The sequence below is a fragment of the Spermophilus citellus genome (assembly GCF_964194105.1).
Source record: "Spermophilus citellus genome assembly, chromosome: 4".
In the NCBI taxonomy this organism is placed as follows: Eukaryota; Metazoa; Chordata; class Mammalia; order Rodentia; family Sciuridae; genus Spermophilus; species Spermophilus citellus.
Window position 1 is genome coordinate 182,677,723 of NC_138185.1, and position 26,421 is coordinate 182,704,143.

Sequence of the window (26,421 nt, forward strand, 5' to 3'; positions counted from 1 at the left end):
TTCCTCTATCCGTTTTGTTGTCAAATTCACTTTCTGGGCAAATGGAAAGACTAACACATATCATTTCTTAGATAATGTTTTAATATCCTGTGTTGAATAAAACTTTTTTTAATCAAGTTGCAATGGTAGCACAGAACTCCACAAGGGGCGAGGGGGTTGCAGATGGCTGCATTACTCTAAATGTTCAAGCTTGACTGACCCATTTCATCAGCACTGTCAGAGCCTTGCACTGATACATGTTGACAACATTTAATCTTAAAAAATTGAAAGAAATGAATTAATATGCAAATTTCATCAGCTTTGTAATAAAAATGTCCTTGAAAAAAAACAGTGAACATGACCCCTGAGGAATTGTGTGAATTATCCCAGCTCAATTCTTTAAGTTAGTCAGAGGTACGCGGGTCCGCAAGGAAATCAGTGCAGATTTGACTTGGAAATAATTATGATGAAGAACAAAACACAAGCAGGTTGAATAAATGTAACAACTTGGGAAAAAGTCTTAGTCCTGTTTGTTATTCACTTTGAATTAACAGGATTAGATTTGGTTTTTGAAAATAAAGGAACACCACCATGTAATTTTAACACCTAAGTAATGTGAAAACAATATATTTTTTTAACTACCAATTTTAGTGCATATTAAAAATATATCCGACAAAATCAGGGTCTTTTTTTTTATAAATGTAATACAGTATAAGTTTTAGTCCAAAGTGATAATTATAAAAACTCATATTGAGACTATAGTTTATCTGGGATTTCTGGGTTGGTCATTTTGATAGAGATGTCTGGTTACCTCACCTCTAGTACAAACAAGGTTGACAGTTTTGCTTCTACTGAAGTGACCCATTATTTCACTGAATTTATCAAATTGGTGGAATCATGTAGACACTGTCTCTAGATATGAGTCTGATTTATAATCACCTCCACATGGTCATGTTGAAGCTCAATACTGACCCAAATACTCAGTCCAGAAACAGTTGTCTAGGTAGGCACACAACTTCACTCTCTGCCTTTGAGTATGGACCCAAATAGAGGAAAAAGTAATGGTGGTTGGTTATAACAACTGAAATTTTCTAAGTAAAAAAATTCAAGATTTCCAGTTCCTCAGAATGGATAAGAATGTTATTAACAAAAGAGAACCAATCTTAAGCAAAGCAAAACAAAAACAAAAAACTGTTATCAAAAGCAGCTTTTCAGAGGTCAAAAATCAATGAATGAATGGTTTGAGGATGAATATCATTTCCTTTCCCCAAGTAAATCTCATTAATTTAAATAGATGTGTAAATATTAAGGGAAGACACGTGGCTTTTGCTTCCGCCATTTGCCTATTTGTCCACATGCTGGGACTGTTTTCTCTCCCTGCAACACATGCATCATCCAAGCTCTGTGTTCGGGGAGGAATTGGCTTTGTTGCAAGTTCAGTTGTCATTCCAGGCACTGCTGATTGTGCCAACATGAAGTTTACACAAATCAACTCCAATCTTTTTTTTTCTTTTTTAAAGACATGAGGGTCTTTAATGCATGTTAAAAAACCCCCTCAAAATCATATCCCAAACTGATAGTCTTACATAATGATTCCAAATGAGGCTGTTAACAACCTAAAAATCTCCACAGTCTTTTAGAAGCTCTGAAATCCTGCAACTTTCCCTATTTCATATATCCTTGGAAGACCGAGACATATAATACTGACTTTGCCCAACCAAATTAATCTTGTCGGTAAGCTTTTCTGGTTCTCTACAAAAGGCTTTTAAGTTTCTCCTTTCTTTCTTAATCTAACATCAGTAAAATCCTACTTTTATAGTGCCCTTTGCACCTGCTTGCATAAAATGAATAACCCAACAGTTTAATTATGCACTCTTCTATCAGTTGGGAAGTGATATAAAGTTGCAGAAGGAAAAAAGAATAAAAACCTCTTTCGGTATCCAAAATTAATACATGTCAAGCTTAGGGTAAATCTTAATCTTTTCGAAACATTTTTCTAAAATAGATGTTCTTTTATCACCTGGCACATCAAGACCCATTGGAGGGAGGGAAGGAAAAAAAAAAAGGCATTTGGTTAACATGCTGCAGAACAGCACTCTCTTTTCCACCTCACTTCAGGCTGTTCTTGAAAGATCTGAACAGTTGTATAATAATGAAAAATGGGCAATACTTGTGGGGCATTGCCTGCGCTCACATACCTCCGCCCACGCATTCATCATTCTGCAGGTATTGTCAGTGAAAGTTTAATTGCATAAACACTCTGTAACTGTCCTGTCATATTTCTTGTCAGTCTGGATTCCCTCTCTGGGCTCACTATCTCACAAAACTATAATTGAATTGCTACCAAATCACAAGAGTACCCCCCCCAAATAAAATCTTTATGAATAGAATTTGTTTCCTATCAGCAGATTTGACAAATTATGGCAGAGGAAGGGCCTTGGTGATAATTTTTGAGTTTATTCTCAATGTAGCTATTTGCTGAATGCTCTTATCTATTTAAAAAAAATTTTAAAGCCCCAGTCCGGGATGGGAGGGAGTATCCAACAACCCCAGGGGGATCTGTGGTAATAATTCTGCAGGACCCAAGGAAACCAGTAGAAAAACAGGAAGATTATCTTTGCCCTACTGTGAAAGGGTACCATTGGCAAATAAAAGACATAAGAATTAATTTGGAATTAAAGTGGGTACCTGTCAAAGCTAAGATTTCACCAAACTGAATTTTTAGTTATGAGGTATTAAGTACCCAATTTAGTCAAGTGTTTATTCCATTACACTTTCACTTCGTTTCTCCTTGCACCAAACATTTCGGTAATCATTACTCATGTATGAGCCCTGAGCAGCCAGATTCTTTGACAGATTTTTAGGACCATGAACAAATGAAAATTAATCAAAGGCATGACATGCAATTTACTAAATATGTGATCATGAAATTTTAATGTATTTACAGCATTGTCAAATTATTAATATTTTCTCCAAACAAAACCCAATGTATCTGATGTAGAAAGGGGACTGTCTTTTTTCTCTAGTCTTTGTTTCATTTCACATTCTCATAAAATGTATTTGCAAATATTCAAATGTAAATGAAATATAATAATAGATACTTTCAGCAAAGGCCCAAATATCAGCCATTCTCTCTTATAATTCTGTTGGTGGTGTGGGCATGAAATATGGGTGCTGGGGAATAACTCTTAAATGGGACTGGGCTTCACCCAGATTGACAACTGTCTGATGGTTTATGTTTTTTAAATGTGCTTATCAAAACCATGTAGGATTGATGGGTGTTTTTAGATGAAGTTATGTTTTTGCAACAGACTTAATTTAGGACTAAGGTTAAGGCTTAGGATAAATGAGTGCATTAGATGATTAAAGAACATTTGTCTTGTGAGACATTTAAGTCATTTATTTATGACACTTAAAAACAAGCTAGAAAGAAGGCACTGTGGGTTTAACGAATCAGCTTTATACAAATGTTAAACTAAAATTAATGACTTTTTAAATGAAATTCCAAAATATGTCAGTTTACTAAATATTACTGAATCAAATGTTCAGCGAGGTAAATATAACAAAAATATTAAGATTAAAAAAACATTTCAACATTATGTGCATGTACACATATAAACCCATGTCTCCCTTCTTTCAAAGTTTTTTTTTTAATTAATAACTACTCCTTTATTTGAGGACCTAGGTTTTCTGCCTTTCTTTGATGTGCTTTTAAAATTTTCAAGTGGAAGAAGATTTCCTGACAGTATAGGAATTTGGACTATTGTACTACACTGTACTTGGTATGATGAAATACCTTGTCAGGGGCGACTGGATGGCTCAGGGGATTGGTAATGGGATATATAGAGCCTTTCACTCATAGGTCATTGGCTTGAATTTTGTCCAGGTTGGCAGTGACTAAAAGTCATTAACATCTCATGACTGCTTGGTGGCCTATGTGAAATGAGTTTCTTAATTTATTTATTTAAGTCCATATATAGTACCTATAGCCAGGGCATCTGGGCATCTCTCTTTCTTTTACAGAAGCATTCTACCAGATCTATGCTCATTTCACTTCTCAAGATTAGTGATGAACTGAAGCCCTCCTACACAAAATAAATTGATTCATTTAAAGTTCAAACCAATGCTGGGTCCCCCACCCCATTTTCCAGCATGAACCAGAAGGCTGTAGGAAAGCTGATTTGATAGTAAAAGGAACCTTAGGTTGTGGAGACCTAACATCCAATTCACGTAGTCTTTTGTGGAACATAATACATGTTGTGCTGTGGCTACACCACAATCACCCAGTCAGATAAAATGGAAAAATATCAGTCATATATACACATCATGTATACCATGACTGCCAGCCAAATCATTGAGTCATAAGGAGAACATATTTTAATGGGCCAGGCTAGAAGCTGCAAACCTTTGGGACAAATATACAGGTACATTCCAAAGTGGAAGTGGGCAGTCTGTAAACTAGACTTAAATAAGGAAAGTTAGCAGGCATGTGTTGGTGTGCAGGATCTAGGAATGGTGGGCAGGACTTCTGAGAAAAAGAATCAGGCATCTCGATTATGCTTTAAGAAAATTGAGCATACAAAAAAATGTGAATCTGCAAAGCTAAATCTATTTATTGAGAAAAGTGAGTATATAAAAATGATGCCTGAGGCTGGGGCTATAGCTCAGTGGTAGAGCACTTGCCTAGTAGATGTGAGACACTGAGTTTGAGCCTCAGCACCACATAAAAATAAATAAATAAAATAGAAGCTGATACAACTAAAAAAAAAAAAATTAAAAAAATAGGTGCCTATACAAAGCCAAATCTCTGTGTTATAGAGATTGGAGGGAGGTAAATTATTTATTTCCAAGAGTGTTTCCCCTTAAATGGAGTCTCTATGAAAGAATTGTATGTGTGTGTATGCACATGTCCACATGTGCTTTTAGAAGCACATCTATGGGGTATTGTGATTCATGTAGCATCTTAAGTCAGATAGCTGGAGAAGAGTGTCAGTGAAACCCAAATTCAAGCCAACCATACACACACACACACACTTATGTGTATACACTCATAATATAATAATAATATTAATAATAAATATATTAATTAATTTGAAGATAAAACCAGTGTGATTGGTTTGTACCCCATTTTCCAATCTAGACTAGAGGGCTAAAATTTTATAATAGGGAAACTGAGCCACATATAAGTGAATTAACTTGCTCAAGGTCATTTACCTACTAAGTGACAGAACCTGGTGGTAAGAAAATGAATACAGGCTGTCTGGTTCCAAGGACCTATGTACTTATTTGTGACTAATACAGAAATAGTTTAGGATGTACGTCTTAAAATTGGGCTTAGGAATGATATCCTCATATACAGTCAACTTTCAGTTAATAGGGTCACTTGCAAGTGATCAGACTGTGGGTTTAAAAAAACATCAATAATATGAAAATGCAACTTAATTAAATTGCTACAATTAAGGAAAAACAAGCTAGTAGCTGATTATTACCACTGCACTACTCTGAGAAGTCATAATTATATCTTTACACTAATATCTATTGGTATAGTGCTTTTGTAGGTGGAGGACCAGAGACTTTTGTGCTTTGTGTATGTAAATAAAGGATAAGGAGGACAAGGTGAAAGAGAAATATGAAAGCCCGCAGATCAAAGCCCAGTTTTGCACTAAAAAAATGCAAAACTTAGAAGCTGATAGGTCTTGTCTTAAAAATTTCAGTTAGTTAATAAATTCTTCCAGGAGCTCACCTTTAGAAAGGCTGAAGGGCACCCTGACTACTGATGAGAAACATTTGGGAGAGCTATTAAAGGAAGCAGATATTTGACCTTGGAGCTTAGTGGCCCATCTGTGACCCTGCTTGTATTAGGAGGGCCAAGAGAGGCATGGTGGGGAGAATTGGCATCCACCTACCAGAAACAAGATCATGTATATGGTGCTTAATCATGTGTTTCTGGGTGAGTTAGTAAGAGTTTCTCTAAGAAAAGAAGTTTACCATCACTATGGTTTGAATGTGTCTCCAAGGTTTCTGGTGTTGGAGACTTGATCCTCAATGAGGTGGGTTATGGGGGGAGGTGGTGGACTATTAAGAGTTGAAATCCAGTGGAAGTTCCTACTAGTGGGCATGCCCTTGGAAGAGACCATGGGACTCTGGCCTCTCTAACTTCCTGTTTGGCAATATGATTTCTTCCTCCCACATATACCCCTGCTGTTGACACCTACCATTAGGTGTCACAGCAAAGATGGGCCCATACCAGTGCCATGTTGTTTGGACTTTCAGCATCTAGAACTGTGAGCTAAACAAACCTCCTTTCTTTATAATGTTAGCCTGATTCTGGTATTTTTATGGCAATGAGAAACAGACTAATAGAGTTGAAAGTTGTGAAAGACTAATTTAAAAAATAGGTTTATTGATGACACAAATTTCAAATTGTTACTAAGTTAATATTCATTGTTATTCTTCAATAAGAAGATGACCATGACACTTTTTCCTTTGTTAATTTATCTGTTATTTTTCAAAGAGCATCTCATAGGAGTTATGTTGAGGAATGTATTTTGGAAACACTGGCTTGGAATTTATGTTAGCTGTGCATTTAGAAAGCAGAGAAGACTAACTGGTCCACCACAAATTGATGTATAGATTTACCTACTTAGAAAATGGAAACTTCTGTTAACTGAATTTTTTCAACAGAAATATTTTGACACCTTTTGGCAGGAGTTTATGTGAGAGCAGGGAACTTTTTGGTAATGATTCTACCCCAAGAACCTGCACATGCAATAAATAATGACTGAATGGGTACAGAAATAAATGAATGAATGAAAGAACAAGTGAATGTCTTACATATCTAAACTACTGAACTTGTGTTACTTTTATACTTCCGAGTGTGAAAATGGAGTATTTCCCTAAATATTAATCATATTTTAATTTATTTTTATATCATCAATTAAATCAATTTCTATACTTCTGATCCCCTTCTGAATAAAGACTTGCTCTATTCAATAAAGGGATGGCTGGACACAAGAAAGTTTTAATTTTTTTGAAGTCATCAATTTTATCAGAGCTGTTACTGTTTTTATTTGGTGAGGACATATTTTGATAAGTGAGAGACACTGACCAACATACTGACATTTTAACAAAGGCACATGATAAACTTGAATAAAACATAAAAAGGAGCAGATTTGAACTCTGAGAAAAGATATTAATTTTTCATGATCAATAGTATATATAATTTAGTAATTTTCATAAGTTGCAAGATTTTATTACCAATTGATAAAAAAAGTGAAAGTGGACAGATGGTATTCTTAATCATATGTGAAAACTCAAGACCTGCATAATTTCTAGAGTAGTCACCATAAACTTCTGGATAAAGACTAACCACAAGGTACATTTTTATATTTTTCTAAATATTATCTTAATTCTAAATCATTTCTTTTTTTGCAAAAGCCTTTCAGTAATTCTATTTCTCAAGATCTGCTCATTCACTTCTGGATTACAGAAACAGCCTCTTAAATTATTTCTTTTTTTCCAGTCTTCTTTATTCAACCTATCCTGAACATTCTTCAAAGATAAAGGATCCAATATCAAGTGCAATAAACATAAGTTACCTATGTTTCATGGAAGAGTAAGTACAGTACGCAGAGCTGTTTGGGAAGGATTGTGAGTGCCCCCAACTGGTGGTCTCAGGCGGATGATGGACAGGTATTTCCTATGGGCTATTGAGATATACCTTGGAGGAATGGTTAGGAATGGTGGTTCTGACACCAGGCTGTTTGGATACAAATCCTAGACTTCCCACCTATTTAGCGGTAAGACTTCTATAATTTTTTTAAATTCACTCTATTTTTTTCATGCTTCATCTATAAAATGGGAAAAATCATGGTACTATCTTCAGGGTATTTTGTGAGGAATGAATAAGGTAATGCATAGCAGAGGCTTAGCAGAGTGCATGGCACATGGAGAGCAGCCAGAACACAGTAGCAGTTATGTTGGTTGCATAAAAAAATCCAGGAATCCAGGAGGAGTTGCATAATATGACTCTCAGGAAAGATAGTTCTAAATTTGAGATTCTTTTAAACAGAGAACTGATAAGCTAATATCGTCATTAGTGATTCTTAGAATTTATCAATATCAGATGCTTTACTTTGGTACCTCAACTCCTCCACAATCTGGCCCTACTATAGATAAGCAAGTACCCTTGCTTCAGTGAGGACCACAGGGTTTCTTCCTGCCTCCCCTCACCCCACTGTGCTACTCAGGATGAATCCCCTAGATGGTCTCCACCTCTTTACCCTTAGTTTGATTTTTCAGGCAGGATATGCAAATCATTCCTCTTCCTCAAAGCTGGCCAGCCACTGAACTACTTACTCCCTGACTTCTTTACCACTTGCAATTTGTATGCCACAATTGAGGAGCGAAAGACAGTCTCCCCTGCCCCCCCACCCCGTGGCTGTTGACTGTGTCTACACCTGCAGACAATGATCAATTTTGTAAGGGCAAGAGTCCTATCTACCTCTTGTGTTGCCAGCAACTACCAAGCAAAGTATTCAAAACAAAAAAAGAGGTTGAGTTCAAATTCTGGATTCACCGTCTACTCTGATGTGAAGCAAGTTATTTACCCTCTCTAGTCTTGGTTTGGAGTCATTTTGAGTAATAAATTATTTATACAGGCCTATTTTTTTGCAACTGGAATATATAAGTAAAACAGAATAAAAGCTATTAATATATTGTTAATGTTTTTACAGTCTTTGCAACAAATTTTGCCTTGAGTAGATAAAGCTAAAAGAGTATAGTTTTTCAAAGCTGGAATTTCTTGAATTTCAGTTAGTAACATTGGCTCAGATAAGTGGAAAGGAGGCTGTTTAGGGGCACCTCCCATTCAGAACTCTTGTACAGAGCCCAAGGAACAGTCAAGTCAGAGTAACCAATGTTCCTGTTAACCTAGCATGCAGTAGGCAGAATGTGAGGCAATTTTTAGGCAATCTAACTAATAAATGAACAACAACAACAACAACAACAAAAACTCATGATGTTACCAAAGTTGCTGATAGTTGTGGTCTACCTATGTCTGGGCATGTCAAAGCATTGTTCCTAAATCTGAGTGAGCTCTGCCAACTTGTACTCCAGTGCGATCCCTCCCATACTCCAGGGTGCCCTGATTGTTGTCATCGCACCTCCACATCATACTAATCTTTTCCCTCACGTGATGGTCGACTCCTGGAAGGCAGGAAGCTTCACCTTATTTAGTAACAGAGAAAAAAATGCACATTCTTCCCTCTTCTCATTCTTATTTAGTAACAGAGAAAAAAATGCACATTCTTCCCTCTTCTCAAGCTAATTTTGTCAACTAACAAATTGAGTGATGTTTCCCATGGGTCCAAGAAATCATGATTGTGTTCCATGAGTAGATACCACCAGGAGGACATGTCTGCCTTCTGATGGATACCAGTGCTCTATTTGCTCTTTTTCTGGTTCTGGAAGGAAGATTCTGGAGACATTGCATAGAGGCTGGCTGGCGCTGGCTAAAGAAGGTGCACAGAGACTATTTTGATTGTGCTCCTAGCTGAGGAGTCATACAGCAAATATGGATCAAGGGACTTTTGCTTGTTTAATTTAGACGCTACTTATTGTCATTGAATTAACATAGCATAAGGAATTTCAGTGTAGAAATGAAAGCAAAGTATTAGATGGATGATTCTGTTTATAAGTAAGAGATTTTACTTTGGAAAACAAATATGTTTTAGCCAATGAAATATATGCATAGGAGATAATTAGGTTTCAGTCTGGACTTCAGTATCCCCTTGGAAGAAATTCCTCTGGTTTGATTTTTACCAGGGTCCTATCTCCTTTTTCTATCCAGTTCTTAGGCTTCCCACCTACTCCAACTCTAATAAAGCACTCTTTAGTTTAATCTGGGCTGCTAAAACTAACCTGTGTGGCTAGAGGAAAGCCACTTAGAATTTCCATTGCTTTCCCCCCAGCCATACAACAAGGATAACAAACTGAATTGCCTCAGAGGGATATGGTGTAAATTAACTCCTGTAATTAGGAGTTTTTGTGCTCTGCATACACCAAGTAGGGTATGAACACCACCATTATCACTGGCCTGAGTATGCTTTGCTTCTAAAGCTATACTTGGAAATAACTGCTTGGCAAAGAGCTGACAACTGGAAGTTGCAAACTTTACACAGAAGCAATATTTCCAGTATTTTCCCCAAGCAATCATGAGTAAATTGCTCACTAGGGGTGGAAATGGTTTCCAGCCAGTTCTGCCTCTTCAGATCTGTGCACCCTGCAAAGCTCAGTCAATGCCAGGTAACTGATCCTTTGTAAGTCTGCTGTTTAGTGCAGATGAAGAATTCAGAATGGTATAATTTGGACAGGGATGAAATTTCTGTGCAGTGATATGTATTAAAAGCAAATAACTTGTGCTTTGTTTAAGGCAACAGTTATAGAATCCATAATTTTTAATTATCTAATGACAAAGACAACCGTGTGTGTGTGTGTGTGTGTGTGTGTGTAGAGACAGGTCATCATTAACAACTTTTTCTTAGGTTTCATTTTAGAAACTTGAAAAATGTACCCTTTATCACTATTGGTAAAAGGAAGTCAAAATTCTAACCTAGAAAGCTACATAAGAAGACTTAAAAATAGTGGGTTTAAAAAAATTTGATTTCCTAGACCTTTAATGGAAGGTTTGTGGAGGAAATGCTATACATAAAGTGAATAAAACCTATTTGTATTTTGATAAGAGGTCTTTGTTTCTATTATTGAACAAAGTTATTTGCTATCCTATCGTGTGTGTGTGTGTGTGTGTGTGTGTGTGTAGTATATATATCGATTGATATAAACTATATTAATATAAATTCAAACTATTTGTTTATATAATATTTATATAAAAATTTATATAAAAAACTGTACCTTTTTTTTGAAATGCAACCACTGTGACCTAAACTTTGGAAGGGGAAGTTAGTTTCAGAATGGCATGCAGAACCATATTGAGACCTAACATCTTTTCTTGGAACAAAAGGGAGGCTGCCCTTCTGTAGCTAAGTGAGTATGCTGATTTTCATGGGTCAAGGTGTGAGGTCCCTAAGGATGCCTGTGCATTCTTGGAGCTGGCCTGGAAGGGCATAGCTTAGGTATTGGGCCAGAAAGTCCAGTGGAAAGAAGAGATTTTACCTTATTTTTCTTTAGTTCCCCTCAGGCAAGATTCTTGAACCCCAGGTTCCTTTGCAAGTGTTGTCATCATACACAGACCAACCATGAGCATATACAGATTACAGTGATGAGTATGCCTGGGCCTTGTGCAGTAGGAAAAGAACAAGGGTGAATATTTTCCCTTTTGGTGACAGTTCCAGGTGATCTTGCTCGGCTTAACTGGGCTGAAGGTGACATTTTAAAATGGCCTGCTTTCTGCATGAAAAAATAGTACTGTATCAAGGTAGTTCTTTTGAGGCAAAGAAATTATTCCAAGTTTGGCAAGGCAGACTTTGGGGTATTGGCTTAGTTTTGCAGTGTATGCATCATCTTCAGGATTGGCAAGAAGGTGATTTCTATTTCAAAACAACTATGACATAGTTGAGAATAAATAATTTTGGATATTAGTTTGGGGTAAAAGCTGAGTTTATGACTAAATGTTGATCTCTTTGAGTTGTGAAAAGGATAGTTTTGGTTAGGCTGCTTTCTATTAGACTTGCCATGTCCATGTGCACCTGAATCTTAACAGGAGTCAAGCCAGCGGGGGAGGGGGAGGGGGGGCTGTGAACTGATTCAGATCACTGCTGCAGCCCCAGTAGAGTTGCATCTCATATGCAATCCATCAGAGATCACTGTGGTACATTATCTGATGGATTTATCTTTGCTTATGTTGAATGAATATGGAAAGGAATTAAACGTGTATTTGCAGTTTGATAAACATTCAACATAAATTATACATTTTAATTTCATTTATTAGTTGGGGACTATGGAAAGCAGGAATTTCATTGCATATGAACTGCCATTCAGATTGAAGGATTAGCAGTTTCCTGAAAATGTGCACTAATTGTAAGAACAAAGTCCATTTCTATTTTAACTTAGTGACTATAAGGGTTGTGTACAGAGTTTTAGAAATACAAAAGAGGAGTCCAGCTCATCCAGAGACTATATAGTTTGTTGCTTACACTTCCAGTAGATATGATATTGTCATCAAGAACAAATCTATGCTAATAGCCTCCTATCATTTGACAATTTGTATGAATGCTGTAGCCCCCATACAAATTTTTAAGTTGTATTTATGTCTAAAAGATTTGGTCCAATCTTTTAGCATTAGCATGCAAAACAGTTTCCATGATACTATCTTATCATATAATGACTCCAAAAATCTCAGAGAGATTAATGGTGATAACATAATTCCAGAAAGTTGCCACTCTATATGTAGAAATATATTGGCAATAAAAACCAGTCACTGTATGCCTTTCCCCAATAGGGGATCTCTCACTTTTCTCTGATTTTTAAAGGCTTCAGATCAATAACTGGAGTGACATTATTAACAGCTCCCTCAACACCTTGGCCAGCGCTAATATTAAATCCATTACACCTTCTGTTTGACATTTGCAGTACAGCAGAAAGTGCTGTAGATACAGTCACATTGTCTGGGGACTGGGGTTGGATGTGAGGTTAGGAAGATGGTTTCCCTTACCTATCTTCTAAATTCAGTTCATTGATAGGAAACTTGAATCAATATAAGAAAAAAATCAAACCCCTCAACTGTACACCAGATGGTAAATAATTCACCCATAAAAGTGATATCTCATACTCACGTAGTTATTTTTAAACAAAATATTGATTTGATCCTCTGGATAAATTTTTATAATTCTTTATTGTTATTTCTAGTCATTTGCTTCTATAATTAAATAATTTATTGTGAATATTGTCTAATGAAGGCAGAGGATTGAACTCCTGTTACGGTAGAATCAAAAGTTGATCAAATTTATCACCACATAGAGGTGTAAGTAGAAAATGCAGATTATTTCCACATAGGCAACTATGTTACTGTTTTAATTTTGCTTGCTTTTAAAACTTTCAGGACAGAATGGGTGTGCTAGCATAAAGACCATATTACCACAATGATTTTCTTAACCTCATTAAACAGGCTAGTGTCTGCCAAAAACTTTAGACAAAACATGGTAACCTATATTTAAGCCAACCAATGGGTTAACCATGCTGCTATCGTTATTCTTCACCTAAAGTACTGTCTCATACATTTTGCTAAGTTGTCTAAATCCCGTTGTACTATTGATTTCTCCCCCTATGAGTTCACACCCATTCAATAAGCTGCAAGAACCCCTTGTCCTAGTTGAATTCCCTCCAAAGCAGGGCCCAGGTATGTTACTCCTGACAGCGGTAGGCGGGAGCTGATTGTTAGCTGGTGGGAAACAAACCTCCGGAGACAGGGAGGAAATTTCATCTTGATGTGAGAAACATGACAGGGAAAGATGCCTGTGAGGTTAAATGAAAAGCAGGTTACTAGAAACATGTATATTATGATCTTTATTTAGTAAAATACACAAAAACTCCCCAAGTCCCACTGTGTGTGTGTGTGTGTGTGACGGAGAGAGAGAGAGAGAGAGAGAGAGAGAGAGAGAGAGAGAGAGAGAGAGAGAGAACAGAAACAAGATCTGGAAGGAAATGTGGTGTATATATATTAATGGTGCTTATTTCTGGGTAGTGGGATATTGGTTGGACTTTTTTTCTTATTATTGTCTTCTCTGAATTTTTCACAGTGAGTATGAATTAATTTAATAATTATAAAAAGATCTGTTTATTAAAAAGGAAGCAGAAGTAAAAACACAACAATTTTATGACAACTTAAAAGAAAATTACTCTTTGCTTTCAAAATAGGGAGATTTCTAAAGTTCCTCCAGGATTTCTTAAAAGAGCTGCTTTTCTGTTTACTCAGCATTTAAAAGACATGGCATTGAGATTTATGAAAACATGAAGATGGCACTCATAATCCCTATATTGCAGAATCATTAAGAGTAATGAAAAGATATAAGCAGATCTACAAAAAAGAAAATGAACCATCCAAAAGGCACGTTAAAGAGGGTCTGTGCTCCCTATGTTGCCAGAGCCTGCGGGAGAAGAGAAATGGCTGCCTGCAGGACAGCGCAAAGCAGTCTCTTCCAAAATGGTTAGCTCCACACGTACAGAAGCATGACAGAACTTCAGAACTTTTAAAACAAGGCTGCCCATTTATTTCTCCAATGCTCGACTTAAGATTTATTTAAAAGAAATAATGTATTTACTAATCTATTAGTAAAAGTGCATACATATAAAATATTTATCTGAGTTTGCTGCCAAGTCAACAGATTCCACCCCCCACCCCCATTATCTTGAGACTGATTCAAGACAAGGCAATCACAAGGCTGGCAGCTCAAAGAAATAGAATTCCTATTATGGCACAGTATCACTGCCTCTTAGTCTGGGTTAGTCACTTATTTCCTTTTATTATAATGCCAAATGTTATTTAGATTTCAGTCATTTAGTAATGCTACACTGAACACATCAGGGCTTCTAAAAATTCCATACCTACTAGTCCTTTCATTTTCATAATAACCATATATCGATATCCCTTCTCCAACCAAATTACACCAGGATGTAAAAAGGAATCTGTGTTTTATCAGAGTTTAAAAAGATTATAAAGCAGTGAACAACAGTCTTAAAAAATGTTCCTTCATGTTACTAAGAATTAGAAAATCTTGTTAAAATTCTTTCAGCTTTTAAGAAACATAAGCAGCTTTGGGATGTAGTGCCTGACATGAACTTTTAAAGTAATTCCCTTGGAGCGATCATCTGCATTAGCGAAGATATTTCATTCAAGGTAGAACCCTATGCTGCTTTTCAGTATTTGAGCAGTCAATCTAATTGCTTTTCTAAGCCAAAAATCGAAAATAACCAATACTACAGACTTTTAAGGATAAGACAGCTTGACTTTCTCTAATGGTGAGAGTCACGCTCACCATCAAGGAGGAGAGCCCTTACTTACAAAAATGCAGCTAATGAGCCCAAGTTGTTAAGGGGTATAGAAAGTCGAGTTCACAATTTCCCTAGTTAGGATGGCTGTTGGAAGGCAGGGGAGCCAGGGGAGGTAAGCCCAAATAAATATATAATTCCTTTCAATCATGGCTCACATTAAATGATAAAGTAACTCTACAGGAGAGAAGGATGGTAACGGTTGAAGGAGATAAGTGTTCTCCTATTCAGGATTAATAATAATAGGTGAAAATGGAGCTCTAACAGTGTACCTAGTTTTTTGCATGCTAGTGCTTCACAGAAGACATGGAATTTATCCGAGTTATACTATATTAAAATATTTATTTGGGTTTGCTGTTTTATTTCAAGTTCAGCCTAGGATATCCTAGCAGAAATGGTTTACAGGCTGTGGATTTTTTTTTTTTTACTTCAAATGTTTCCTCCAAATGACAAGTTACCCTCAATAAGTATTTGGGGAGACATCATGCTCCATATAAATTGACGAGGTGATCAGGCTGTCAATAGAATCTAAGTCAACATTAGGCTGCATTAGAAGTATAGTAACCTGTAGTAAGAAAAGTGACAGTCCTTCTAAGCTTTGTACTTATCACAGTACATCTGGAGGGCTCTTCTCAGGATCATATTTTTAGAGGGTCACCAACAAACTGAAGTACAGCCAAGGGAGGATGTCTACAGTGCTGAGTCCATCAGGAACACACCATCCAATAGTCGTCATAAAATTAGTGTGGTCTGACCCGGAAATGGGAGGAAGGTAGGATCTGAGTCTCTGACTACACATATTGGAAAGGCTCTGATAGGGAAGATGGAGTAAATTTTGAATGTGATCCCAGAGGACATGAAGTTGTAGCTAAGTAGGTTTGGGCTCCAGATCAGGAATAACTTTCTATTAGCACTGCTTGGCAATGGAGGTGGGCAGCCTTGTGAATTCAGAAGCTTTCTGTTAAGGACGGGTTCCAACACAGACCAGAATGGGCACCTATTGGTTTTGCTGTAGAGGAATAGCTACCTGTGTTGGAATTTGGACTAAAGGATCAAAAAGATCTTTTTAAACTTAGAATTTGTGATTCAAGGAAACAAAGTTCACTTTTCCAATGCCTTCCTTCAGACAAACGCTTTTAAACTTAAATTATTTTGTGCTACATGTTTGAGTTTTGAGGAATCAAGGTGCCTCCATCCAACTCCAGAATGTAAGTGTAGAAAACTATTTTCACGTGCTGCTTCTCAAATGCACCCAGACATGAACAGCCTAATGACTAAAAAACAGTCCCAATTATCTCACTGGCATATCTGTTCAGTAAAATCAGTGAGGTATGGTATAAGAATGTATGACTTCCCCTGAACAAAATTATTCTCATTTTTAAAGGGTAAAGAGTAAACTTACATATTGGCTTTTCTCATGTGTTGGGATAACTGGAAAGGGATGCTCATCAATGCTCCAGGGTAATGATGCCCTAGGAATTGTAGTCAACTTCAATGAGAAAACATGGATTGGTTCTAAATGGAATTAAAATATTTCCCAAAGAGGCAAATATATTCTTCCCCTTCTGTGTGAACAAGCATATTGCATATTGCGATTATTTCCAGGCAAGCCAAATTAAAGTATTTCCTTGGAAGTATTTAGAGTTATTTTAACATTAATATTAACACAGTTTCCCCCCATTTTTCTTTCTAACAAAATGCTTTTGTGTTATGAATCTGTTTTAAAACAACAGATCAAGTAAAGTACAGGCATCTTTGAAGAGTGAAAAAATAATTTCCCAAGTAAGCAAATAAAACTTTGCACTTCAAATCAGGCCTTGATTCATTAAAAATCTTAAACTTCTCATGAGAAAAATTAACATTTAAACCACTGCTGCTTGGCCAAGCACTCCACCACACAAGAATATGAAATATCTCCTCTAAAAAAGTACAAAAAGGACAAAACCACAAATGTGGAACTTCAATTAATTTAAAGCCCCAATCAGCAAAGAATAAATCCTTCGCAGATCTAATTACCAGCGCTCTCGGAAGACCCAGGCCGACCAGCCAATCTTCCCCGTGTTTGAACAGCTTGATGAACTAGGGGACTGATGGATATCAAGTCATTTTGTTTAATTTATAAATGGATTTTCCCCTAATACTTAAATTATCATCAGTACAACACAATGAAAATGGGAACATTCTGAATGCAAAGTCTATAAGAGTCCTGGAAGGAATCCCAATGAGGAATGTCACCTCTGTTCATTCCTCTATACAATTGATCTAATTAAATACTGAGGGTGGAAAGGCAGTTTAAAATGTAGCCATTTCTGTTTTCTTTTTAGCCTTAATTTATCTGTTCACATCTTTCAAGTACCTTCTGATGCTTAAAAAAAAAAAGAAAAGAAACCAAGATTTCTGCAAATCTCTAATACTTCTAATTCTCCACAAGCTAATATTCAAAATGCTTCTACCACAGATTTTGCTGAATAATAAATAAATGCATTACATTTAGCCTTGGTAACAATAAAAGGAAGAAGGTGTTCCAGGTCGGAAGCTTTCCTCTAGTAATATGAAAGAGAAACTAAATGAACTAGTACCTTCTAAATGTATTGTTCAACTGAAATTAGATCTCTGGATTATACTTATTAAAATGTCTCCTTATTTTCAAATCTCTCCCTTATTTAATTACTGCATGGGACTGAAAGCTGCACAGAATTGTTAAATACCCTTAGACCTATTTATAGTCTCTTCACACGGGTGCCCTGAGCACACTCATTCGGCAAAGGTCCTGCCCACCAACCCACAAGTTAGTTTTGAATTCCCACCTGGCTCAGGGGTCTCTGACTGAGAGGAGGAAGATGCTGAGCTGGCCCCGTCTTCTGCTGTGCCCTGTGAGAGGAGACCCCGCCCGGGCGGGAGCTTCATGCCCAGCTGCTCTGCCATCTCCACGTGGTCCCCAGGGTGGACATAGTCAAAGACGCTGCTGCCTGTCAGCTCCACCTAGAGAGGGAAGAGAAAGGGTGAGAAAGAAAGGTGTCACAGGCTTTTCCATGTTCAAATTCAGCACCAAAGTGATTCAGATTCTGAGCAGAAAAGGAAAATACTCAGGCACTAGAAGCAATTTTTGTTCGAAGGCTTCATCTTCAAATACTTAAGGATTCCTGAACTTGAAAGACTTTTTTTTCCTCATGTATTTATTTAGCAATTGGTTAGCCCAGTTTTTCCTTCATACACTGTTGTTTGCATAAATCCAAAACATCCTGTGAAATGTGGACAAGTCTGCCTTGAGTTCAGCTGTTTTATCCACGCATCATCAAATACTTGTATGTTTGGTGTCAACTGGATGATTGACTGAATTCTACAGTTTTCTTATTGAGAAATTTGTGCTTTGTATAAAAATGGCTACAGAAAAAGCCAAAGATAGTAGACAAGTATTTTCCTTAAAATACACAGATTTCCAAGATGTGTTTTTATACATACCCTCTTATTTCTATGTAAATTTAAACATAAGAAGTGCTGCTTACAAATATATGCAAAGGCATAATGTTTTCATTAAATATTACTCATTAGCGCTGTAATCATATGGAGAATTTTCCATGCAAAAGAGGTCAGCTGGGGTCTGAAGCAGCCATTTTTTTTTCTGCTGGTATCAGCTTGTTTTGCCTTCAATTTAATAAAATACATGGTACAGATCTCCTCGAGGGCTTTTTAAAAATTGTTTTCTTTTGTGTACTCTTTGAATTAGGCTGACTGTGAGCACAGAGAATGAACATGAACTGTCAGAAAAGAGGCCCCTCCTGTTTCAGTGCTGTCAGCCAGGACCCCTGTATCTGGGTCGTGTGCTGTCTCAGGGGGCAAGAATTGGTCTTACCTCTGTGTTCTTCCAAAGTTCTAACTTTTATCTCTTTCTAAGAATAGCAGTAATGCTCCTAATGTAACGGACTTGGGTTACAGGTGTTACAACAGGGAGAGGTGCTTTCACAACAGGACAAGGAAAAGCTCTTTCCTGGGTCACTAATGGGTTTCCCAATCCCCTGGGGTGTAATGGTCTCAGGCCAGCTATGATGTGCCGTGGAAGCTGCCAGAACATCGCACTGTCACAAGTTCCTTGGTGGATGTTACCTAGAGCCTTTCCTACCTCATATCCCTTTCCTGTGTAATATCCAGCATCCTTCCAAATTCCACCTGAGTGCTTGCACTCTTTTTTGCTGCCAAGAAGGAAAACTGGCGATGGGAGAACTGTCACAGGGAGCATAATACTCAGAGCAATTATTACCCTCAGAACTCCAAGTCCCAGGAAGATGATCAAATCTACTGCCAGACACCATTTGATTAAAATCTTAACAGGCTACACATCTTCAACATCTATCAATTAACAGAGGTAGAGCCAGAAAAAGAGGAGGCTAAATTCAGTTTGGTTAATAGCTATTCCTGAAAAAGGCTCACATAACTTTTACCGAAAATGAGGTACTTTCTCTCACTATTAAATTACATTCTCCTACTGTATTACCCGACAATCGACTCTATCATTTTACAATACCTATTTCCTCCACTTGGTATTGTTGCAGAGAGTACATCGGGATTCACAGTGATCAGCTCCGACCCTCTGGGAGGGGGGGATTACATGGAAATAATCCCTTTAATGTGTGCCTTGCCTCTAAGCACTTCACACAGCAATAAATGGGTAAACTGACTTTGAGCAATTAAGAAATTAAATGAAACTAATAAAATGTGTGTTTTAATATTTCTTGATAGTTATTTTGTTTGGGGATTAGTGAATATGAGGAAGTCACTCATTTTACATGGAGTCCAATTGTGGCACTTTCATAAATTTTTTTTGTCACTTTTCTCAAACTCTAATGGTTTTCTTTAATACTTCAAAGTGGTTTTTGGCACAGACCACAGATTGTGATGGCAGCACAAGTAGGATATAAAATAAAATTTTAAGGGGTCCTGGTTGTTGAATATTCATGTATGCCAGTCTATAGAGAAAGAGCAATAGCCCACAGTTTTCACAACCTGATCTGCTTGGATGTGCAGGCACTTCCTTTACACAAAACAACGTCTTGAGTGTGGCATATGTAAAGAAGGACTAAGTCACAACGTGCCATAGGGCATTATGCATGCTGTGGACTTTCTCTTCCAATGACCTCATGCGTTCCCCCAGCAAGACATCTTAGAGCTAAATACTGATTGAGAGGCTGGCCCCCAAAATTTGACACTGTCATGGTCTTCATGCATTCTTGTAGTTAAGGCGATATGGTTTGGTGGAAAGCACAAGATACTTGGAGACACAATCTGACTTTGAGATCAGAATCTTTTCTTCTTCAGCTGTGTGGTCCTGGACAATTCACTTAACTTCCTAGGCTTCGGTTTCCTAGTCTAAAACTGGCAGCATTCCTGCTCTGTAGGACTCTGGGAGCACTGCTCATGTGTTACTTTGTGGACATGGTCCCCCTGGAGTGCCAATCTTCAGGAATGGTACAAGGTATGGACCTTGAGAGCTTGAATGAAAACAGGACTTACTTTGCCACTCTATAGCCAATGAAAATCCAATGAAACCACGCAGAGGAAGTCACTTTGTGAGACTTAAACACTCTCAAATGACTGCTCTTGTTGTTGCTTTTTGGTTGATAAGAATGGATGGCAGCCGGGCACTATGGTGCACACCTATAATTCCAGTGGCTTGAGAGGCTGAGGCAGGAGATTGCAAGCTCAATGCCAACCTCGGCAAAAGTGAGGCACTAAGCAACTCAGTGAGACCCTGTCTCTAAATAAAATACAAATAGGGCTGGGGATGTGGCTTAGTGGTCGAGTGCCCCTGAGTTCAATCCCGGGTTACCTGATGCCTCCCCCCCCAAAAAAAAGAAAATGTATATTCCAGGATCACTAGGGGTTTGGGACATCACTTTAAACAGGGTATGGCAGGGGTGACAAGTGCTTTGAATCTTAACTACAAGAATGACAATATTAGCAGCCACCTACTTGTGCAGGTACTTTCTATACTTTGATGAATTCTCATACAATCTTTTAAATTGGTGTGATTTTCCCCATTTCACAGGAGAACCTATGTATTGGAAAAGGCCAATGGTAGTGACAGACTGGTTCAAAGGCTATTGACTTGACATGTGACTTCTCAGGCAGCAACATTTGCAGCCATAGAGGGACCTGTGAGCTTCTTTCCCCTGCAATGTGACTCCTAGCAGGAGAGACCGTGGAGTACTATGAAGGCAGGAGGCCAAGGGCAGGTAGCCTGCCAGTCCCTTGGGGCTCAGGATACTTTGAACTCTTCGACCAATGGAAGGTACAAAAGGATGTGTACTAAGCCAAGATAGATGTGGGAGTAGACAAAAATCTACTCAGTATTCACCTCCAGCCATCACGGTCATCACCACTACCACATCTCACATTTATCAAACACTTTCAACATTTCTCTTACTGATTCCACTTAATTAAAATTTAGAATCGAAAGAGAACTTAAAAACCATCTATTAATATCCCCTGATGTAATTGGTGAAAACTCTACAATTCTGAGAAGTTAAAATGCTTTTTCAAGTTTATCCAGCTGTGTGAAGGCAGAAGTAAGGCTAGAAGCCCAGCTGACTGACACATAGTCCACCACTTTTCTCACTTAACCCTTGTCTTTTTTTTTCCTCCAATGAAGACTGACTAGGTAAATCAGAAGAATTCATATTTCCTGCCACTAAATTCTGTGCCAAAAAATAGACCACAGAAAGTAAGACTGGAAGTCTTTTACTTGATGGAGAGACATTACTTCATGTTAGTTTCAAGTAGGAAAAATAAATAGAACATTAATCCAGTGTTAATTAGGTAAGTTCAGATCCCTAGTTACTAACTCTTCCAAAATTTCTGCTCACTGAATTCTTGTCCATGGTAGGTCTATCACAAATGTCTGTTGAATGAACAAAGGATGGGTATTTAGGCCTGAAAATAATTCTGCTTGATCTTTATTTGTTTTGAGCACAATTAAGTTTTCTTTTTAAAAATATTATTAGTGACATTATTTTTTACAGCATTATTTATTTTGTAAAATGAGTTGCAATATAACATCATTATATATTCGCTTCCAATAAACCTTTGCCATATGCATTAAGACTCATACCTTCTTTTATAGATCCCTGAAAATAGAATTATATAAATACTAGGAAAGACAGATTTTAAGAAACTGTTTCAAAAAATAATGACCATCTTTCATATCCCATTTTGTTTCCAATTTCTGACAAAACTGTTTGGCTAGTTAGCTTCCAAGTTCCACACCCCTGTATCCTCATCTGAATTGTAAAACAGTTCCACAAAAATTATTTCTAACTTTCCCTTCATTTCACCAACAGTATAAATTTAGAGAAATTTATTTGATATTAATTATTGGTCCTATTCTTAACCCTTCACTATTATTTATACAGCTTCTTCCTTTCTCCACCAATAGTGTTTTTCTACTTAGTGCAAATTACATTCTAAGGCAAATGTGCAAAACTCTTCATTTTATAGTAAAGTCAATCACTGTTTACAGTAGTTAAAAAAATTCCACTTTTGGGGGCTGGGGATGTGACTCAGTGGTAAAAGTGTTTGCCTAGCATATGTGAGGCCCTGAGTTCAATATTCCACTTTCTGTTTATTAAACTCAAGAAACAGACCCATGGGTCTTTGAATGGTTTGTTTCCCCAACATAAGAGGGACAAAGAAGCATGACTGTTGCCAAACTCACCCACTAGGTCCAACTTTCCTCCAGCTGAGTCACTCTAAAAGAGCATCTCCTATTGCTTAGTATATTGTAAAATAACTGAGAATGCATGGCAGCAGATAGCAATAAACAATCATATCCAGAAACAGCATTATTTTGCTTAAACTCTTTTTTTCTTCCTGGCTTTCTCCACCCAATGCTACCATAGATTCCTCCTAAACCAGAGCCACAAGTGCCATCTGGCATCACCTGTAGTCATGCTAAACCACACTGCCTTCCTCAAATTTATTTCACAGTCTGTTAGCTTGCATGTCATTTGCACACTAGACACAGTTGATTTGATAACTCTGAAGTTTCCAGGGGAAAAAAAGTAATATATTATACAGTGGTTTGAGTTGACTTTTCCATGTTGGGTCATTGTACCCTGCTGGTAGATAGGATGGGGGACTAATTTGTCTTTTCATACATCAAGCAAGCATGTCAATAGCCTTTGCTTGGCCCCCTGGAGTGAGCAATACTTTTAAACTACAGCAATGTACCAACAGTGCAATTCATTGAATTCAGTGCCTCTTTGAAAGGGTTTGGTGTGAATGAGGAACAAGCAGTGATACTGTAAGTCATCTCCATTTTAGAACCACTTAAGAGGACTTTTCTATGAAGAAAGATCATAGAAGCTATTTTTAAGGTATTTCTTTTAAAAGTACTCCAGTGTTAGGAATAATACAAAGTTGATTTTTTTTGTCAAATAAAAAGAGACATTCAAAACCTACTGTTTAAGGTAGACTGTCCTAAACCTTTTAAATGACTTTTTGTTCTGTTTTGTTTTTCTTGAGGTTACAGAGAGGACTTGAGGTCTTCTTGATTAAACACCTTTTCAGGTGTTCTTTTGCAGCCAGGTCCACATCCATAGGTGCTTCCAACTATATGTGAATAGAAGATCATTCCTGAGAGAGGACTATGTTGGTGGTAAGTGCCTTGGAAAGCTAACTACCAGGTTAGGCTTTCAGATCTACCAAGAGGCCCTGACATCCTACTTAGAAAATCCTGACCCAGGATAAGGTGGAAATTCTCTCTCACCATAGCAGGTTAGAATGTGTAGCTTTTGGGGGTCACATTTGTGTTACTGAAGGATAATAAAGTGATAAGAGAATAAAATATAATAAGATATGATAGCTTGATTAGCATAGGTTTTCTTTGGATTTACTGGTATCTTAATACCATCTTCATAACTTCCTACATTTTGCAGAACTCTACTGAATATTTATGAACTGTTTTGACAGAAACTTGATGTTCTTTACTGCTCTGTCTCGTTCTATGTATTTGCTGACTTATCTAAAGAAAAACGCATAAAAGCATTGGGTCTGTTACAGAAATATGTGTATAAATTAGTAGAACAAGAAGAAAGAAAGGTTCTATATCAGAAAGATGAGGTAGAATGAAAAATCCTTTCACTGTCATCAAATAAAAAAAAAAATGAATCCACTCTCTTTTTACAGATATGCTAACAGAGATTTCCCTTAGAAGAAGCTGAGCTAAAAGATACCACATCGTGTGTTTATCTTATCTTCAGAAATAAACATTTTGATTCCTGTGGGAATCAGTGAGGCCAACTACATTTTATTTTTTGTTTTTATATACTTTTCTATAACCCCTGGAGTGGCTGCCTTGAGAATTTGCAAAAACAGCATCCAAAGACACACTTTATAATCATTTCTGAACTTCAGTTAAGAAGTACCAGAAGATCATTCTAGGGGTTCTCCCGGTTCTGAGAGAGGAAACAGGAAGGTAGACTGTTGGAGAAATGGAGTAAAAGAGCCCATAAAGAATAAATTGTAGATCCTGACTTGAGCTTGGGCACATTATTTGCAACAGTATGTCTACCTTTAACACTGTCATTCCTCATGGGTGAAATGATCAGGCAATAATTAACACTGATTACTAAATATTCAAAAGTATAAGATCAGTCATTCACATTCAGAATCCAATTGAATGTGTTTAAATGCTTATAGAAATAGTTGTGTAAAACAGACCTTTGAGGCCTCTACAATATATTTTTTTTTCTAATAAGTAAATTATATGTTGTATTTAAAATGTTTTGTATCCTTGGTTCAGGTATACTTCCACATGCCATGTTATGGAAGAAGTAGCTTTAAAATCGTTCTGATATGTCAATATCCTTTTTCTTTCATTAAGAGACACCAGTTAAAAGGAAAACCCAGGGAATGCCTTAATACTGAGGGGACATTACATCACAGGAATGAGCCCAGGGATTTGTGAAATCAGAAATTTTTAAAACCTCGTTTTACAAGGTTCCTATAGTTTTGAAGTTTTAAAGTGTCTGTAGGGCAGGAAAGGCCAACTTTTTAGTATTTATCACAGTGCTGGGAAGGAGGAAAAGGATGCCATTGGAGGTTATAATCCTAGTAAAAAGTGAAATGATGCCAAGGATGAAGAATTAACAATATCAAAAGTAACTGAAGTCAATCTCTCTTTTCTGAAGATCAGACAAATAGTAAGTTGTAACTTTCAAAGCTTCTTCATTACCTTGATGGTAAGGAGACCAATCAACATAAAATACTTGATATTGGCATAGTTAATCCATTATCCTCAAATTTTACATGGTTCAATATTTGTCATTTAAATCTGGATACACATTGAGAGGCATGTTATGCGTAATCAGACTTCAGTATCAATACATCTCAATTTTTGTTTAATTATTTTTATTATTTTCATAGTGTTTTGTCCTTCTCCTTCTTTTGATTATGTGAACAAGAAAATACTTATAAGATTGAAATTTAAATTATTCCCTAAACAGCCTCTGTATTTTAAAATGTTTCCTTGGTATATTATAATTATTCATAATAGTGGGCAGCCTCTGTATGTTAAAGAATGTTAACTAGTTTAGAAAATAATAATAATTTAAAGCTGACTTTTCCGTTTAGTTTTTTGAAAATTACACAGTACAATTTTATTTTGTCCTAATTCCAGTAAACACTATGGTTTATATGTCTAACACCTTGGATATGGTTAATGCACAAAAATAATAACCTCACAAATAATAAATACTAAAATGCATATGGATAATGCAATGAATCACTCCTGATCATTTTTAAAGGGGCTGCTGTATGATGGAAGGCCAGCAACATCAGCCCTCACCAGGAGAGCTCAGTCACAATATTTAAGTGATACTGTTCAAAGAAAAGGAAAAAAACCAAAAAAAAAAAAAAAAAAAACCAAAAAACAAAACAAAACAAAAAGTAAAACTAGAGAGGTTAACTAAAAAATAATCTCTCTGTACACCTCAAGAAGTCTTTATGTTTAAGAAAAGGCAAACCAAAAGGAGGATCTTGCTCAAGTGACATCTTGGTTTCTCAGACTAGAGCATTATGTAAATGCCACAGCTGCTATATTTGAAAAAGCTGGCTTGCCTTTTCCATGTCTCTGTAAGAGGGTCTTTAAAAATCTCATCCAAGAAAACCATGAAGTATGCAAAACTATTTCAGCCACATTGGAAAGTGAGTGGTTAGTGCATGTCAAGACATTTGGGAGTTAATCCAGTGAAAAGAACGAGGAGGTATACAATTCTCTGTGTCTGTGTCAATTATTGATGCATCTAGAATCTTCCTCATTGAGACAGTTAAGAAAATTTTGGAAATCTCCTGAATGCCATGTGAACACCATGGCCCTGGTGTAGAATTCATTTGTAGTAAATTGCCTTAAGAAAAAGGGCTCTCTCCGGCTACTTTATTTTGCTA

General features: G+C 36.9%; 1 protein-coding gene across 13 annotated transcripts in view; it reads right to left on the bottom strand.

Moving 5' to 3' along the window:
• The window catches only part of NPAS3 (neuronal PAS domain protein 3), an 845,028-nt gene that overhangs the window by 105,939 nt on the left and 712,668 nt on the right, over window positions 1–26,421 (bottom strand). For all 13 annotated transcript variants that reach the window (XM_081290034.1, XM_081290035.1, XM_081290033.1 and 10 more), the window contains one exon: window positions 17,790–17,964. In XM_081290034.1, coding sequence (XP_081146160.1) covers window positions 17,790–17,964 — 175 coding nt within the window. The remainder of the gene's footprint in view (window positions 1–17,789; window positions 17,965–26,421) is intronic.